At 46.5% G+C, this 17,500-nt stretch overlaps 1 protein-coding gene across 1 annotated transcript in view; it reads right to left on the reverse strand.

The window, feature by feature from the left end:
* The window catches only part of LOC139392094 (rap guanine nucleotide exchange factor 5-like), an 81,400-nt gene that overhangs the window by 8,299 nt on the left and 55,601 nt on the right, over positions 1 to 17,500 (reverse strand). The window contains exons 10-16 of the mRNA XM_071139813.1: positions 11,293 to 11,438; positions 10,073 to 10,173; positions 6,463 to 6,541; positions 6,202 to 6,343; positions 5,591 to 5,682; positions 4,163 to 4,193; positions 1,431 to 1,509 (exon numbers count right to left, since the gene is read on the reverse strand). Coding sequence (XP_070995914.1) covers positions 1,431 to 1,509; positions 4,163 to 4,193; positions 5,591 to 5,682; positions 6,202 to 6,343; positions 6,463 to 6,541; positions 10,073 to 10,173; positions 11,293 to 11,438 — 670 coding nt within the window. The remainder of the gene's footprint in view (positions 1 to 1,430; positions 1,510 to 4,162; positions 4,194 to 5,590; positions 5,683 to 6,201; positions 6,344 to 6,462; positions 6,542 to 10,072; positions 10,174 to 11,292; positions 11,439 to 17,500) is intronic.

The following is a 17,500-nucleotide window of genomic DNA, read 5'->3' on the forward strand; positions in this document are numbered from 1 at the left end:
AAGGATAGATAGTAGACAGTAACAGCAGTATACTGTAGGTAGGGGTAAAGGATAGATAATAGACAGTAACAGCAGTATACTGTAGGTAGGGGTAAAGGATAGATAATAGACAGTAACAGCAGTATACTGTAGGTAGGGGTAAAGGATAGATAATAGACAGTAACAGCAGTATACTGTAGGTAGGGGTAAGGTGACTAGACAACAGGATAGATAATAAACAGTAACAGCAGCATTTGTGATGAGTGTTTGAAGTGTGTGTGTGTGTGTGTGTGTGTGTCTGTGGCGTCAGTATACATGTGTGTGTGTTGTGTGCGTGTTATTGTGTATACCCCTGAGGGGCCCCTTTATTGATGGTTAGCGGCCCGGCAGGAAGTCCAGGAACCAGTTGCAGGAGGAGCTGTGAAAGTCCCTGGGTCCTGAGCTTGGTGATGAGCTTGGAGGGTACTATGGTGTTGAATGCTGAGCTGTAGTCAATGAACAGCATTCTCACATAGGTATTCCTTTTGTCCAGCTTGGTGAGGCCAGTTGAGAGTGCAATAGCGATTGTGTCATCTGTGGATCTGTTGGGGTGGTAGCGAATTGGAGTGGGTCCAGGGTGTCTGGGATGATGGTGTTGATGTGAGCCATGACCAGCCTTTCAAAGCACTTCATGGCTATAGATTTGTTCTATGGGGTGATAGTTATTTAGGCAGTTTGCCTTGGCGTTCTTGGGCACAGGGACAATGGTGGTCTGCTTGAAACAAGTTGATATTGCAGACTGGGTCAGGGAGAGGTTAAAAATGTAATTAAAGACACTTGCCAGTTGGTCACAGGCTCTGAGTAGGCGTCCTGGTATTCCGTCTGTGAATGTTAACCTGTTTAAAGGTCTTACTCACATCGGCTACGGAGAGTGTGATCACACAGCTATTCGGAACAGCTGGTGCTCTCATGCATGGTTCAGTGTTGCTTGCCTCGAAGCAAGCATAGAAGGCATTTAGCTTGTCTGGTAGGCTGCCATCACTGGGCAGCTTGGGGTTGGGTTTTCATGATAGTTTGCAAGCTCTGCCACATCCTTTGAGCGTCACAGCCGGTGTAGTAGGATTCGATCTTAGTCCCGTTTGATGGCTCGTCAGAGGTCGTAGCGGGATTTCTTATAAGCATCGGGAATGGTGTCCCACTTCTTGAAAGCGGCAGCTCTAGCCTTTAGCCCGGTGCGGATGTTGCCTGTAGTCCATGGCTTCTGATTGGGGTATTAATGAAGATGGTGACTGATGTGGTAAACTCCTCAAAGGAAATTATGGCTGAGACATTACGTACCAAAAAGTTTAAGATCAGCACCATCTTTACACACACACACACACACACGCGCACACACTCACGCACGCACGTACGCACACACACACACACCACAAAACTCATAAAATCATGGCATCACGGGTGTGAGTTCTCACCCTCCTTGGTGTCAACCTGAGGGGAACGGAGCGGAAGGCTGTTCTCTTTCAAACTGAGCTGCTGGAACATAGGTTTACTCTGGAGAGAGATAGACAAAAGGATGAAGGGATGGAGCGAGAGGGAGAGAATAGATGGAGAGAGATGGGATGGCAGAGGAGAGAGGGGATGGCAGAGGAGAGAGAGGATGGGAGAGGAGAGAGGGGATGGGAGAGGAGAGAGGGGATGGGAGAGGAGAGAGGGGATGGGAGAGGAGAGAGAGGATGGGAGAGGAGAGAGGGGATGGGAGAGGAGAGAGAGGATGGGAGAGGAGAGAGGGGATGGGAGAGGAGAGAGAGGATGGGAGAGGAGAGAGGGGATGAGAGAGGAGAGAGGGGATGGGAGAGGAGAGAGAGGATGGGAGAGGAGAGAGGGGATGGGAGAGGAGAGAGAGGATGGGAGAGGAGAGAGGGGATGGGAGAGGAGAGAGAGGATGGGAGAGGAGAGAGAGGATGGGAGAGGAGAGAGGGGATGGGAGAGGAGAGAGGGGATGGGAGAGGTGAGATGGGATGGCAGAGGAGAGAGGGGATGGGAGAGGAGAGAGGGGATGGCAGAGGAGAGAGGGGATGGCAGAGGAGAGAGGGGATGGGAGAGGAGAGAGGGGATGGCAGAGGAGAGAGGGGATGGCAGAGGAGAGAGGGGATGGGAGAGGAGAGAGGGGATGGGAGAGGAGAGATGGGATGGCAGAGGAGAGAGGGGATGGGAGAGGAGAGAGGGGATGGCAGAGGAGAGAGGGGATGGCAGAGGAGAGAGGGGATGGGAGAGGAGAGAGGGGATGGCAGAGGAGAGAGGGGATGGCAGAGGAGAGAGGGGATGGGAGAGGAGAGAGGGGATGGCAGAGGAGAGAGGGGATGGCAGAGGAGAGAGGGGATGGCAGAGGAGAGAGGGGATGGGAGAGGAGAGAGGGGATGGGAGAGGAGAGAGGGGATGGGAGAGGAGAGAGGGGATGGGAGAGGAGAGAGGGGATGGGAGAGGAGAGATGGGATGGGAGAGGAGAGATGGGATGGGAGAGGAGAGATGGGATGGGAGAGGAGAGATGGGATGGGAGAGGAGAGAGGGGATGGGAGAGGAGAGAGGGAATGGGAGAGGAGAGAGGGGATGGCAGAGGAGAGAGGGGATGGGAGAGGAGAGAGGGGATGGGAGAGGAGAGAGGGGATGGGAGAGGAGAGATGGGATGGCAGAGGAGAGAGGGGATGGCAGAGGAGAGAGAGAGAGGAAGAAAGTGAGATGGCGAAAGTGAGAGAAGGGGACAGTTGGATATAAACCATTAGATTATTAACTTAGCAGTAACAGATACTTTCTACCCTCGCCCCGCTTCCCTCCCTCTCTCCCCCGTTCTTCTCTTTCTACCCTCGCCCCTCTTCCCTCCCTCTCTCCCCCGTTCTTCTCTTTCTACCCTCGCCCCCCTTTTCCCTCCCTCTCTCCCCCGTTCTTCTCTTTCTACCCTCGCCCCTCTTTTCCCTCCATCTCTTCCCCATCTTCTCTGTCTACCCTCGCCACTCTTCCCTCCCTCTCTCATCCATCTTCTCTTTCTACCCTCGCCCCTCTTCCCTCCTCTCTCCCCCGTTCTTCTCTTTCTACCCTCGCCCCTCTTCCCTCCATCTCTTCCCCATCTTCTCTGTCTACCCACGCCCCTCTTCCCTCCCTCTCTCCCCCGTTATTCTCTTTCTACTCTCGCCCCTCTTCCCTCCCTTTCTCCCCATCTTCTCTGTCTACCCTCGCCCCTCTTCCCTCCCTCTCTCCCCATCTTCTCTGTCTACCCACGCCACTCTTCCCTCCCTCTCTCCCCCGTTCTTATCTTTCTACCCTCGCCCATCTTCCCTCCCTCTCTCCCCCGTTCTTCTCTTTCTACCCTCGCCCCTCTTCCCTCCCTCTCTCCCCATCGTCTCTGTCTACCCTCGCCACTCTTCCCTCCCTCTCTCATCCATCTTCTCTTTCTACCCTCGCCCCTCTTCCCTCCCTCTCTCCCCATCTTCTCTTTCTACCCTCGCCCCTCTTCCCTCCCTCTCTCCCCATCTTCTCTGTCTACCCTTGCCCCTCTTCCCTCCCTCTCTCCCCATCTTCTCTGTCTACCCACGCCCCTCTTCCCTCCCTCCCTAATCCATCTTCTCTGTCTACCCTCGCTCCTCTTCCCTCCCTCTCCCCATCTTCTCTTTCTACCCTCGCCCCTCTTCCTTCCCTCTTCCCTATCTTCTCTTTCTACCCTCGCCCCTCTTCCCTCCCTCTCTCCCCATCTTCTCTGTCTACCCTTGCCCCTCTTCCCTCCATCTCTCCCCATCTTCTCTGTCTACCCTCGCCGCTCTTCCCTCCCTCTCTCCCCATCTTCTCTGTCTACCCTTGCCCCTCTTCCCTCCCTCTCTCCCCATCTTCTCTGTCTACCCTTGCCCCTCTTCCCTCCCTCTCTCCCCATCTTCTCTGTCTACCCTCGCCCCTCTTCCCTCCCTCATCCATCTTCTCTGTCTACCCTCGCTCCTCTTCCCTCCCTCTCCCCATCTTCTCTTTCTACCCTCGCCCCTCTTCCCTCCCTCTTCCCTATCTTCTCTTTCTACCCTCGCCCCTCTTCCCTCCCTCTCTCCCCATCTTCTCTTTCTACCCTTGCCCCTCTTCCCTCCCTCTCTCCCCATCTTCTCTGTCTACCCTCGCCCCTCTTCCCTATCTTCTCTGTCTACCCTCGCCCCTCTTCCCTCCCTCTCACCTTTTGCTGTGGAGGACATTCATCCACAGTGCTGAAACACAAACAAACAGAGAAACTAATAAACATGTAACTCCATATTTGGATTGAAGCTTCCATTTCCTCTATCCCGCTACAGACACACACACACACACACACACACACACACACACACACACACACACACACACACACACAGCCCTAGGCTGTGCTCATGTCTCATATAAACAATGAGGTCCTTGTGCTGTACACAGACAACACATACATATTCACATACTGTACATACATACAGCGCCAGTCAAAAGTTTGGAAACACCTACTCATTCAAGGGTTTTTCAAATTTTGTACAACTATTTTCTACATTGTAGAATAATAGGGAAGACATCAAAACTATGAAATAACACATATGGAATCATTTAGTAACCTACATTAAAAAGTGTTAAAGAAGTGAAAATATATTTTAGATTTGACATTCTTCAAAGTAGCCACCCTTTGCCTTGATCACAGCTTTGCACACTCTTGGCATTCTCTCAACCAGCTTCTTGAGGTAGTCACCTGGAATGCATTTCAATTAACAGGTGTGCCTTGTTAAAAGTTAACTTGTGGAATTTCTTTCCTTCTTAATGCGTTTCAGCCAATCAGTTGTGTTGTGACAAGGTAGGGGTGGTATACAGAAGAGCCCTATTTGGTAAAAGACCAAGTCCATATTATGGCAAGAACAGCTCAAATGAGCAAAGACAAATGACAGTCCACCATTACTTTAAGACATGAAGGTCAGTCAATCCGGAACATTTCAAGAAATTTTAAAGGTTCTTCAAGTGCAACTTGCCATAAAAACCATCAAGCGCTATGATGAAACTGGCTCTCATGAGGACCGCCACAGGAAAGGAAGACCCAGAGTTATCTCTGCTGCAGAGGATAAGTTCATTAGTTACCAGCCTCAGAAATTGACAATGACAATGACCCAACACACCTCCAGGCTGTGTAAGGACTATTTGCCCTAGAAGGAGAGTAATGGAGTGCTGCATCAGATGACCTGGCCTCCACAATCACCCGACCTGGTTTTGGATGAGTTGGACCACAAAGTGAAGGAAAAGTGCTCAGCATATGTGGGAACTCCTTCAAGACTGTTGGAAAAGCATTCCTCATGAAGCTGGTTGAGAGAATGCCAAGAGTGTGCAAAGCTGTCATCAAGGCAAAGGGTGGCTACTTTGAAGAATCTCAAATATAAAATATACTTTTCTGGTTACTACATGATTCCATGTGCGTTATTTCATAGTTTTGATGTCTTCACTATTATTCTACAACGTAGAAGATAGTAAAAATAAAGAAAAATCCTGAAATGTGTGCCCAAACCTTTGACTGGTACTACACACACACACACACACACACACACACACACACACACACACACACACACACACACACACACACAAACACACACACACTCACTGTCTGCGTCGTAGAAGCTTCTGGAACTCCTTCATGTCTTTCTCCAGAGATGGAAACTCATAAAGATCCTCTAACACACACCTAGAGAGAGTCTGACACGCACACACACACACACACACACACACACACACACACACACACACACACACACACACATTAATATACACCTCTAACAGACAGTTATAGAGATACATTTACAGTACTTAAACCTAAATATATCTGCTGACGTGCTGGGGGACAAACATAGCTGCAAATTCACAAGCGTGCGCACACACACACACACACACACACAAACACACGCGCGCGCAGACACACACACACACACACACGCGAGCAGACACACACACACACGCACGCAGACACACAGACACAGACACACACACTTATCACTGACATGCAGCATACATCCCCATTGCTGCTTGTTACTAGGCAACTATCACCTGGGTTACACTAGATTATCCCCATGACAACACTCACACTCTGGTTACCATGGCAACACAGCACAGAGCAGCAGGTTACAGCAGGCCAAGTGATCAGTGTGTGTGTGTGTGTGTGTGTGTGAGAATATGCAGTGATGCTATTTCCCATGTATGTAATAACCAGTGTCCAACCTTCATGAATGTCTTGATGTGTTCGTCCTCTCGTAGGAAGTCCTTATATAGGCGTGTCCAGTGAGAGACCAGGTGTAATACCTTCCTCTTCCTATAGAGGGCCTCCTTCCCTTCCTCCTGACGCACACGCTTACTGCTGTAGGTGGGACACGTTAAGGACAACACACACACACACATTCACACTACACAGAGACACACACATAAATACATACATACAGAGACAGACAGACAGAGAGAGAGAGAGCAGTGTGTAAAGGATATTGTCCGAGCAGGGCCTGACAGAGGTCGTTGGTCGTCATGAACACCAGGTACGTCAACAGGAAGTCATCCAGCAGCATCTCTGAAACAGGAAACGCATCACAGGTCACAGACATAACAACCTTCATACACCTTAGACAGTGAGAGAGAGAGACAGAAAAGTTGGATGAGGGTTTGTGTCAAAAGGGCATGGGCCAGACTTAAACCCACGGCAACACACTATATGAGCTCTGAAGATTGCTGCCCTTGATTCCCTGTCCAGCCCAGGCCACCATCTATATCCCCCTGCTCTTCTCCCTGGAATGGTGAAAGTAATGGTGGATATTCCCTGTCCAGCCCTGGCATCCAAATAACCTCTTATTGTGTTATGGAGGAGAAGAAAGGTTCCTATCTGACACTAGGTTCCAATAAATAATGAACTAACCAGCTATCTTTACTTAGAAAGGAAAACAAGCTTTTTATTTATATAGAACACCACTTTAAATGATTAGTATATTTAGCTTGCTTTCTCACTTCTTCCTCTTTCTCTCCCTCCCTCTCACTCTCTCGCTCTCCTTCTCTCTCTCTCTCTCTCCCTCCTTCCCTTCCTCTCCCTCTCTCCCTCCTTCCCTTCCTCTCTCCCTCCTTCCCTTCCTCTCTCCCTCCTTCCCTTCCTCTCTCTCTCTCCCTCCTTCCCTTCCTCTCTCCCTCCTTCCCTTCCTCTCTCCCTCCTTCCCTTCCTCTCCCTCTCTCCCTCCTTCCCTTCCTCTCCCTCTCTCCCTCCTTCCCTTACTCTCTCTCTCCCTCCTTCCCTTCCCCTCCCTCTCTCCCTCCTTCTCTCTCTCTTTCCCTCCTTCCATTCCTCTCCCTCTCTGCCTCCTTCCCTTCCTCTCTCCCTCTTCCTCTTTCTGTCCCTTTCCCCCCACTCTCCCTCCTCCCCCCCCACTCTCCCTCCTTCCCTTCCTCTCCCTCTCTCCCTCCTTCCCTTCCTCTCCCTCTCTCCCTCCTTCCCTTCCCCTCTCTCTCTCCCTCCTTCCCCCCCACTCTCCCTCCTTCCCTTCCCCTCTCTCTCTGCCTCCTTCCCTTCCTCTCCCTCTTCATCTTTCTGTCCCTTCCCCCCCACTCTCCCTATTTTCCACCCTTCTTCCAACACTGTTCTCATTTTCTCCATGTTAACAACTCCTCCACACACTCACATACACATACGCAGGCACACGCACGCACGCACGCACACACACTCACAACACACAAACACGCAGGCACACGCACGCACACACACTCACAACACACAAACACGCAGGTAGAGAGAGAGAGAGAGAGAGAGACCGAGACAGAGAGAGAGACCGATACAGAGAGAGAGACAGAGAGAGAGACAGACAGAGAGAGCGAAAGAGAGCGAGACAGAGAGAGAGAGAAAGAGCGAGAGAGAGAGGGAGGGAGAGAGAGAGAGAGAGAGAGAAAGGGGAGTAGGGAGAGAAGGAGAGAGAGAGAGCGAGACAGAGACAGAGAGAGAGGGCAGACACACACACACACACAAGTGCTGTTGGTTAATTGCTCTTTAGGCTTGTTTCAGCTTATTGATGCTTAACACACGCAGGCAGGCACGCACGCACGCACGCACGCACACACGCACACGCACACACACACACACACACACACACATTCTCTCCTCTCTCTCCTTCATCTCCTCCTCTACTCATTCCATCTCCTCCATCCCTTCAGCTCTGTTTTCGGGGCCAAAGACTGTAACATGTCTGGACCACCACAGACTGACAAACCCTTTATACACTCCAACGCACCTCAGTCCACACACACACACACACACACACACACACACACACACACACACACACACACACACACACACACACACACACACACACACACACACACACACACACACCACACACACACACTCAGACACACACACTCAGACACACACACTCAGACACACACACACACACACACACACACACACGCACACATGCAACCACCCACTCCTTGCTCCTGCTACACAGTCACAATGAAGAAAATGAATCACCAGGGATTATAGCTACAATACATTCCTAAGAGAGAGAAAGAAAGAGAGAAAGAAAGAGAGAATGAAAGAGAGAATGAAAGAGAGAAAGAAAGAGAGAATGAAAGAGAAAGAAAGAGAGAATGAAAGAGAGAAAGAAAGCGAGAATGAAAGAGAGAGAAAGAAAGAAAGAGAATGAAAGAGAGAATGAGAGAGAGAATGAAAGAGAGCGAGAATGAGAGAATGAGAGAGAATGAGAGAGAGAATGAGAGAGAGAATGAAAGAGAGAATGAGAGAGAGAGAATGAAAGAGAGAATGAAAGAGAGAATGAGAGAGAGAGAGAATGAAAGAGATAATAAGAGAGAGAGAATGAAAGAGAGAATGAGAGAGAGAGAATGAAAGAGAGAATAAGAGAGAGAGAATGAAAGAGAGAATGAAAGTAGCGGTTGTGTTGCGACACGTGGCCATATTTTGAGAGCAGGGGAGGGAGTGGTGCACATATAGATAATCCTCTATGAAAACCAATGGTTCAAACCTCATGTCTCTATCGTAATCCAATCAAAAGTTATTGTAGTTTTTACCCTTGTAGGATGGCCAGAATCAGGGTGACTAAATCAACAGAGGCCAGAGAAAAATCTGGGAAAAAAATCTGGAAAATGGCATCACATCAGATTCTGAGCAAGAATAAAGGCTACTGGCCACCTGACAGGATCCCTCTCCTGTTGATCTCATCTTTCCCCTCGAATCCACAGGACATAAAACAATATAGAGGTCAGATGGATACTGATTTTGAGACATGAAATGTAGCATTTTCATATTTTAGTGTACACTTTTCATGTTTTAGTGTACACTTTTCATGTTTTAGTGTACACTTTTCATGTTTTAGTGTACACTTTTCATATTTTAGTGTACACTTTTCATATTTTAGTGTACACTTTTCATATTTTAGTGTACACTTTTCATATGAATTCCTGTTCTCTTTAGTAGATTTACCACAAAAACAAACGTATCTCTGAAATGTCAATGGAGCACTGAATGTATACCAAGCTTTTTATTTCAAATCCTTCTATATTTAATTCAGCTTGTTATTTCAAATCCTTCTACATTTAATTCAGCTTGTTATTTCAAAGCCTTCTACATTTAATTCAGCTTGTTATTTCAAAGCCTTCTACATTTAATTCAGCTTGTTATTTCAAAGCCTTCTACATTTAATTCAGCTTGTTATTTCAAAGCCTTCTACATTTAATTCAGCTTGTTATTTCAAAGCCTTCTACATTTAATTCAGCTTGGTGTCATTGCAATTTAGCTTGTTGTGACCCGCGGAAACAACTTTGAAGACCAACTCAACAGAGCTCAGTCCTTATTATCAGATGTATTAGTTTCTGAAATCTGACATTTTGGATATAACGTTAATGATGTGGTAGAGAAAACCCCCCCTGTACGATTCAGAACATGAATAATCATATTTGTTTTGGTAAAATGTATTTTATAACATAAGGAAGTGAAAGCACGTTTTGAACCTGGACAGGGTGGGTGGATATCCTACAAACACACATGAAGTCCTTCAGTGTGTGTGTGTGTGTGTGTGTGTGTGTGTGTGTGTGTGTGTGTGCTAACCAGACTCTTTGCTCTCCGGCGTTCCTCTCTGGTCGTCCAGTCGTAGGTCACTCAGCAGGTGTTCTAGAATCTTCAGTGGTGTTCCAGACACCACCACATACCTACACACAGACCCCCACAGAGAAAAGTTACACACACACACACACACACACACACACACACACACACACACACACACACACACACACACACACACACACACACACACACACACACACACACACACACACACCTGCCAGAAACACAGGAGGAACAGCAGGAGCAGTATTCCTCAGAGCTGCTACCTTTCCTCTCGCTTTCTTCCCTGTCCTCTTCTTCCTCCTCATCCCCCCCTTCCTCATCAATGTAAGGTAGACTACTCCAGTCATCTTCATCCTCATCATCATCAATGTAACGCAGGTAAGGGACGTTGAAGGTCGGGACAGTACTACTACTACTACTACTACTACTACTATGGTCATCATCATCATCACCAGCCTCTTCATCTTCTGCCTCCACTAGTGTGACAGTTCTCTGATCCATTACAATTCCTCCAGACGACCCCCTCTCCCTAGCGCAACATGCCCGGCCAGGGTGCTCTGTCCTGCTACCCCTGACTGCCAAAAGGAGATGTACTGAGGCCTCCCCTCTCCCTGCCTAACACCAGAGGCACTCCCACAGCCCCCCCCCCCCCCACACACACATATACATACACACACACACTCCCTTTATAAAGCACAAACACACCCTCTAGGCAGCAAACAGTCTTGCTTTCTCCCTTCAAGACAAGAAAACCATTATCTCTTTCTCTGTCTCTGTCTCTCTCGCCCGCTCTCTCCGTCTCTGTCTCTCTCTCTCTCCCTGTCTCTCACTCACACTCTCTGTCTCTCGCTCTCTGTCTCACACTCTCGCTCTCTCCCTGTCTGTCTCTCTCTCCACGTTTCTGTCTCTCTCCCTGTTTTTCTCTCTCTCTCTCTCTCTGTCTCTCTCCCTGTCTCTCTGCCTCTGTCTCAGTTTGAGAGCGACAGAGGCAGGTTGAGAGTGACAGAGACAGGTTGAGAGTGACAGAGACAGGTTGAGAGTGACCGAGACAGGTTGACAGGTTGAGAGTGACAGAGACAGGTTGAGAGTGACAGAGACAGGTTGAGAGTGACCGAGACAGGTTGAGAGTGACCAAGACAGGTTGAGAGGCACAGAAAAAGTTTGAGATTGACAGAGCGAAAGAGAAGTAGGATACTGACCTCTTCTCCCCATCTTCTTCTCTTGCTCCTCCCCCTGATGGCGATGAGGCGGGATTAGGTGATGATGTCACTGATGATGGCACTCTCTGTAGCACAAGGACATCCCGCCCCCTTTCCTTAAGACACACCCTCCCTACCACCTCTCCCTGAGAGAGGTATAGAGAGACAGACGTGATAAGAATGGTCCATTGGTATTGTATAGAGTATAGACAGAATGGTCCATTGGTATTATATAGAGTGTAGTACTGTGGAATAGAGTTCCATGTAGTCATGGCTCTATGTAGTACTGTGGAATAGAGTTCCATGTAGCCATGGCTCTATGTAGTACTGTGGAATAGAGTTCCATGTAGCCATGGCTCTATGTAGTACTGTGCGTCTCCCATAGTCTGTTCTGGACTTGGGGATTGTGAAGAGACTATAGTATAGTGTAGTAGTATAACATAGTAGTATAGTAGTATAGCATAGTGGTATAGCATAGTAGTGTAGTATAGTAGTACAGCATAGTAGTATAGTAGTACAGCATAGTAGTATAGTAGTATAGCATAGTGGTATAGTGGTAAAGTAGTGTAGTTTAGTAGTACAGCATAGTAGTATAGTAGTATAGCATAGTGGTATAGTAGTACAGCATAGTGGTATAGTAGTACAGCATAGTGGTATAGTAGTACAGCATAGTAGTATAGTGGTAAAGTAGTGTAGTTTAGTAGTACAGCATAGTAGTATAGTAGTAAAGTAGTGTAGTTTAGCGGTATAGTAGTATGGTATAGTAGCATAGTATAGTAGTGTAGTTTAGTAGTGTGGTATAGTTTCGTAGCATAGCAGTATAGCATAGTAGTATAGTACAGTAGCACAGTATAATAGTGTAGTTTAGCAGTATAGAAGGATAGCATAGCAGTACAGTATAGTAGTATAGTACATCAGTATAATATAGTAGCATAGTAGTATAGTTTAGTAGTATGGTATAGTTCAGTGGTATACTGGTATAGCATAGCGGTGTAGTATAGTCCAGTAGTGTAGTATGGCGGTGCAGCATAGGAGTTTAGTACAGTGGAATAGTATAGTGGTATAGTTTAGTAGTATAATAGTATAGCGTGACAGCATAGTATAGTAGTATGGTGTAGTAGTATAGTATATTAGTATAGTGTAGTAGTATAGTATAGAAGTATAGCTTTGCGGTATAGTTTAGCAGTATAGTAGTGGTATAGTACCATAGTTTAGTGGTGTAGTATAGTGGTATAGTATAGCAGTATAGTTTAGGCGTGTATTAGCATAGTATAGTATGCTAGTATAGTATGCTAATAGCGGCATAGTTGATTAGTCTAGTATAGTGTTATAGTTTAGTAGTATAGAATAGCGGTATAATTGAACCATTTAGTTGTATAGTATAGTACAGCAGTATAGAGGTATAATTTAGCAGTATAGTAGTATAGTATTGTGGCATAGTCTAGTAGTATAGTATAGTGGTATAGTCTAGTGGTATAGTATAGTAGTATAGTATAGTGGTATAGTAGAGTGGTATAGTCTAGTGGTATAGTATAGTGGTATAGTCAAGTAGTATAGTGGTATAGTCTAGTAGTATAGTATAGTAGTATAGTGGTACAGTATAGTAGTACAGTATAGTGGTATAGTATAGTAGTATAGTATAGTAGTATGGTGGTACAGTATAGTAGTATAGTATAGTGGTACAGTATAGTATAGTATGGTAGTATAGTATGGTGGTATAGTATAGCAGCATTACTTGGTAGTATAGCATAGTAGTACAGTACAGTAGTATAGTTCAGTAGTACAGTACAGTAGCACAGTATAGTAGTATAGCATAGTGGTACAGTATAGTAGTATAGTATGGTGGTATAGTTTAGCTGTATAGTATAGTAGTATAGTATGGTGGTATAGTTTAGCTGTATAGTATAGTGGTATAGTATAGTAGTATAGTATAGTAGTATAGTGGTACAGTGCAGTAGTATAGTATGGTGGTATAGTTTAGCTGTATAGTATAGTGGTATAGCTTGGTGGTATAGTAGTATGGAACAGTAAAGCAGTATAGTATAGCAGCATAGCATGGTAGTATAGTGGTGTAGCATAGTAGTGTAGTATAGTGGTATAGTATAGTGGTATACTTCAGTGGTATAGTATAGTATTATAGTAGTATAGCATAGCGGTGTAGCATAGCGGTATAGTCTAGTAGTATAGTATAGTATAGTGGTATAGTTTAGTTGTATAGTATAGCGGTATAGCTTGGTAGCATAGTATGGTAGTATAGTATAGTGGCATAGTGTAGTTATACAGTATAGTGGTATAGTATAGTGGTATAGTACAGTTGTATAGTATAGTGATATAGTTTAGTTGTATAGTATAGTGGTATAGTATAGCGGGATAGTTTAGTGGTATAGTTTAGTTGTATATTATAATCATATAGTATAGCGGTATAGTTTGGTAGTATAGTAGAATAGTACAGGAGTATAGTTTAGTTGTATAGTATAGCTGTATAGTTTAGTTGTATAGTATAGCTGTATAGTTTAGTGGTATAGCAGTGTAGTATAGTGGTAAAGTATAGTGCTATAGTTTAGCAGTATAGTAGTATAGTATGGTGGTATAGTTCAGTAGTATAGTATGGTGGTATAGCTTAGTGGTATAGTTTAGTAGTATAGTATTGCGGTATAGTCCAGTAGTATAGTAGCATAGTATAGTGGTTTAGTTTAGCAGTATAGTAGTATAGTATGGTGGTATAGTTTAGTAGTATAGCAGTATAGTATGGTGGTATAGTTTAGCGGTATGGTTTAGCAGTATAGTAGTATAGCATGGCGGTATCGTTTAGTGGTATAGTACAGCAGTGTAGTATAGTGGCATGGTTTAGTAGTATAGTATAGTGGTATATTTTGAAAGTATAGTAGTATAGTATGGTGGTATAGTTTAGCAGTACAGTAGTATAGTATGGTGGTATAGGTTAGTAGTATAGTAGTATAGTATAGTGGTATATTTTGGAAGTATAGTAGTATAGTATGGTGGTATAGTTTAGTAGTATAGTAGTATAGTATGGTGGTATAGTTTAGCAGTATAGTAGTATAGTATGGTGGTATAGTTTAGCAGTATAGTAGTATAGTATGGTGGTATAGTTTAGCAGTATAGTAGTATAATATGGTGGTATAGTTTAGCAGCATAGTAGTATAGTATGGTGGTATAGTTTAGCAGCATAGTAGTATAGTATGGTGGTATAGTTTAGCAGTATAGTAGTATAGTATGGTGGTATAGTTTAGCAGTATAGTAGTATAGTATGGTGGTATAGTTTAGCAGTATAGTAGTATAGTATGGTGGTATAGTTTAGCAGTATAGTAGTATAGTATGGTGGTATAGTTTAGCAGTATAGTAGTATAGTATGGTGGCATAGTTTAGCAGTATAGTAGTATAGTATGGTGGTATAGTTTAGCAGTATAGTAGTATAGTATGGTGGTATAGTTTAGCAGTATAGTAGTATAGTATGGTGGTATAGTTTAGCAGTATAGTAGTATAGTATGGTGGTATAGTTTAGCAGTATAGTAGTATAGTATGGTGGCATAGTTTAGCAGTATAGTAGTATAGTATGGTGGCATAGTTTAGCAGTATAGTAGTATAGTATGGTGGTATAGTTTAGCAGTATAGTAGTATAGTATGGCGGTATAGTTTAGCAGTATAGTAGTATAGTGTGGTGGTATAGTTTAGCAGTATAGTAGTATAGTATGGTGGTATAGTTTAGCAGTATAGTAGGATAGTATGGTGGTATAGTTTAGCAGTATAGTAGTATAGTATGGTGGTATAGTTTAGCAGTATAGTAGTATAGTATGGTGGTATAGTTTAGCAGTATAGTAGTATAGTATGGTGGTATAGTTTAGCAGTATAGTAGTATAGTATGGTGGTATAGTTTAGCAGTATAGTAGTATAGTATGGTGGTATAGTTTAGCAGTATAGTAGTATAGTATGGTGGTATAGTTTAGCAGTATAGTAGTATAGTATGTTGGTATAGTTTAGCAGTATAGTAGTATAGTATGGTGGTATAGTTTAGCAGTATAGTAGTATAGTATCTTTATCAAACAGATGTTGCTGCTGCAAGGCCTGGAGCAAGGACACACACACACACACACACACACACACACACACGCACACACACAGATGAAAAGCGGCAGATGAAAAGAACTGGCTGATATTTGATACAGGGTTACCCCCCCCCCCTACAAACACACCAATCACACACACACACACACACACACACACACACACACACACACACACACACACACACACACACACACACACACACACACACACACACACACACACACACACACACACACACACACACACACACAGATGAAAAGCGGCAGATGAAAAGAACTGGCTGATATTTGATACAGGGTTACCCCCCCCCCCCCTACAAACACACCAATCACACACACACACACACACACACACACACACACACACACACACACACACACATCTGTCGCAGAAGGACCAAAACTACTCAATACACACAGGACTGTGTGTGTGCTTTCTCATGACTCATGTGTTAATGGCCCCCTTACCAGGTGCTCGGCAGATGATGATGTCATCTGATCCTCTCACCAGGTGTTATCCTTCCTATCCTCTCTCCCCCCAGCCCCCCCCTGTCCTCTCTCCCCCGAGCCCTCCCCTGTCCTCTCTCCTCTTAGCCCTCCCCTGTCCTCTCTCCTCTTATCCCTCATAGCCCTCCCCTGTCCTCTCTCCTCTTAGCCCTCCCCTGTCCTCTCTCCTCTTATCCCTCCCCTGTCCTCTCTCCTCTTATCCCTCCCCTGTCCTCTCTCCTCCTATCCCTCCCCTGTCCTCTCTCCTCTTAGCCCTCCCCTGTCCTCTCTCCTCTTATCCCTCCCCTGTCCTCTCTCCTCTTACCCCTCCCCTGTCCTCTCTCCTCTTATCCCTCCCCTGTCCTCTCTCCTCATAGCCCTCCCCTGTCCTCTCTCCTCTTATCTCTCCTCTTATCCCTCCCCTGTCCTCTCTCCTCTTATCCCTCCCCTGTCCTCTCTCCTCTTATCCCTCCCCTGTCCTCTCTCCTCTTATCCCTCCTATGTCCTCTCTCCTCTTATCCCTCCCCTGTCCTCTCTCCCCCCAGCCCTCCCCTGTCCTCTCTCCTCTTATCCCTCCCCTGTCCTCTCTCCTCATAGCCCTCCCCTGTCCTCTCTCCTCTTATCCCTCCCCTGTCCTCTCTCCTCTTATCCCTCCCCTGTCCTCTCTTCTTTTATCCCTCCCCTGTCCTCTCTCCTCATAGCCCTCCCCTGTCTTCTCTCCTCATAGCCCTCCCCTGTCCTCTCTCCTCATAGCCCTCCCCTGTCCTCTCTCCTCATAGCCCTCCCCTGTCCTCTCTCCTCATAGCCCTCCCCTGTCCTCTCTCCTCATAGCCCTCCCCTGTCCTCTCTCCTCTTATCCCTCCCCTGTCCTCTCTCCTCTTATCCCTCCCCTGTCCTCTCTCCTCTTAGCCCTCCCCTCCCCTCTCTCCTCTTATCCCTCCCCTGTCCTCTCTCCTCATAGCCCTCCCCTGTCCTCTCTCCTCTTAGCCCTCCCCTGTCCTCTCTCCTCTTATCCCTCCCCTGTCCTCTCTCCTCTTATCCCTCCCCTGTCCTCTCTCCTCTTATCCCTCCCCTGTCCTCTCTCCTCTTATCCCTCCCCTGTCCTCTCTCCTCTTATCCCTCCCCTGTCCTCTCTCCTCTTATCCCTCCCCTGTCCTCTCTCCTCTTATCCCTCCCCTGTCCTCTCTCCTCTTATCCCTCCCCTGTCCTCTCTCCTCTTATCCCTCCCCTGTCCTCTCTCCTCCTATCCCTCCCCTGTCCTCTCTCCTCTTAGCCCTCCCCTGTCCTCTCTCCTCTTATCCCTCCCCTGTCCTCTCTCCTCTTACCCCTCCCCTGTCCTCTCTCCTCTTATCCCTCCCCTGTCCTCTCTCCTCATAGCCCTCCCCTGTCCTCTCTCCTCTTATCTCTCCTCTTATCCCTCCCCTGTCCTCTCTCCTCTTATCCCTCCCCTGTCCTCTCTCCTCTTATCCCTCCCCTGTCCTCTCTCCTCTTATCCCTCCTATGTCCTCTCTCCTCTTATCCCTCCCCTGTCCTCTCTCCCCCCAGCCCTCCCCTGTCCTCTCTCCTCTTATCCCTCCCCTGTCCTCTCTCCTCTTATCCCTCCCCTGTCCTCTCTCCTCATAGCCCTCCCCTGTCCT

Source organism: Oncorhynchus clarkii, chromosome 32 (genome assembly GCF_045791955.1).
Source record: "Oncorhynchus clarkii lewisi isolate Uvic-CL-2024 chromosome 32, UVic_Ocla_1.0, whole genome shotgun sequence".
In the NCBI taxonomy this organism is placed as follows: Eukaryota; Metazoa; Chordata; class Actinopteri; order Salmoniformes; family Salmonidae; genus Oncorhynchus; species Oncorhynchus clarkii.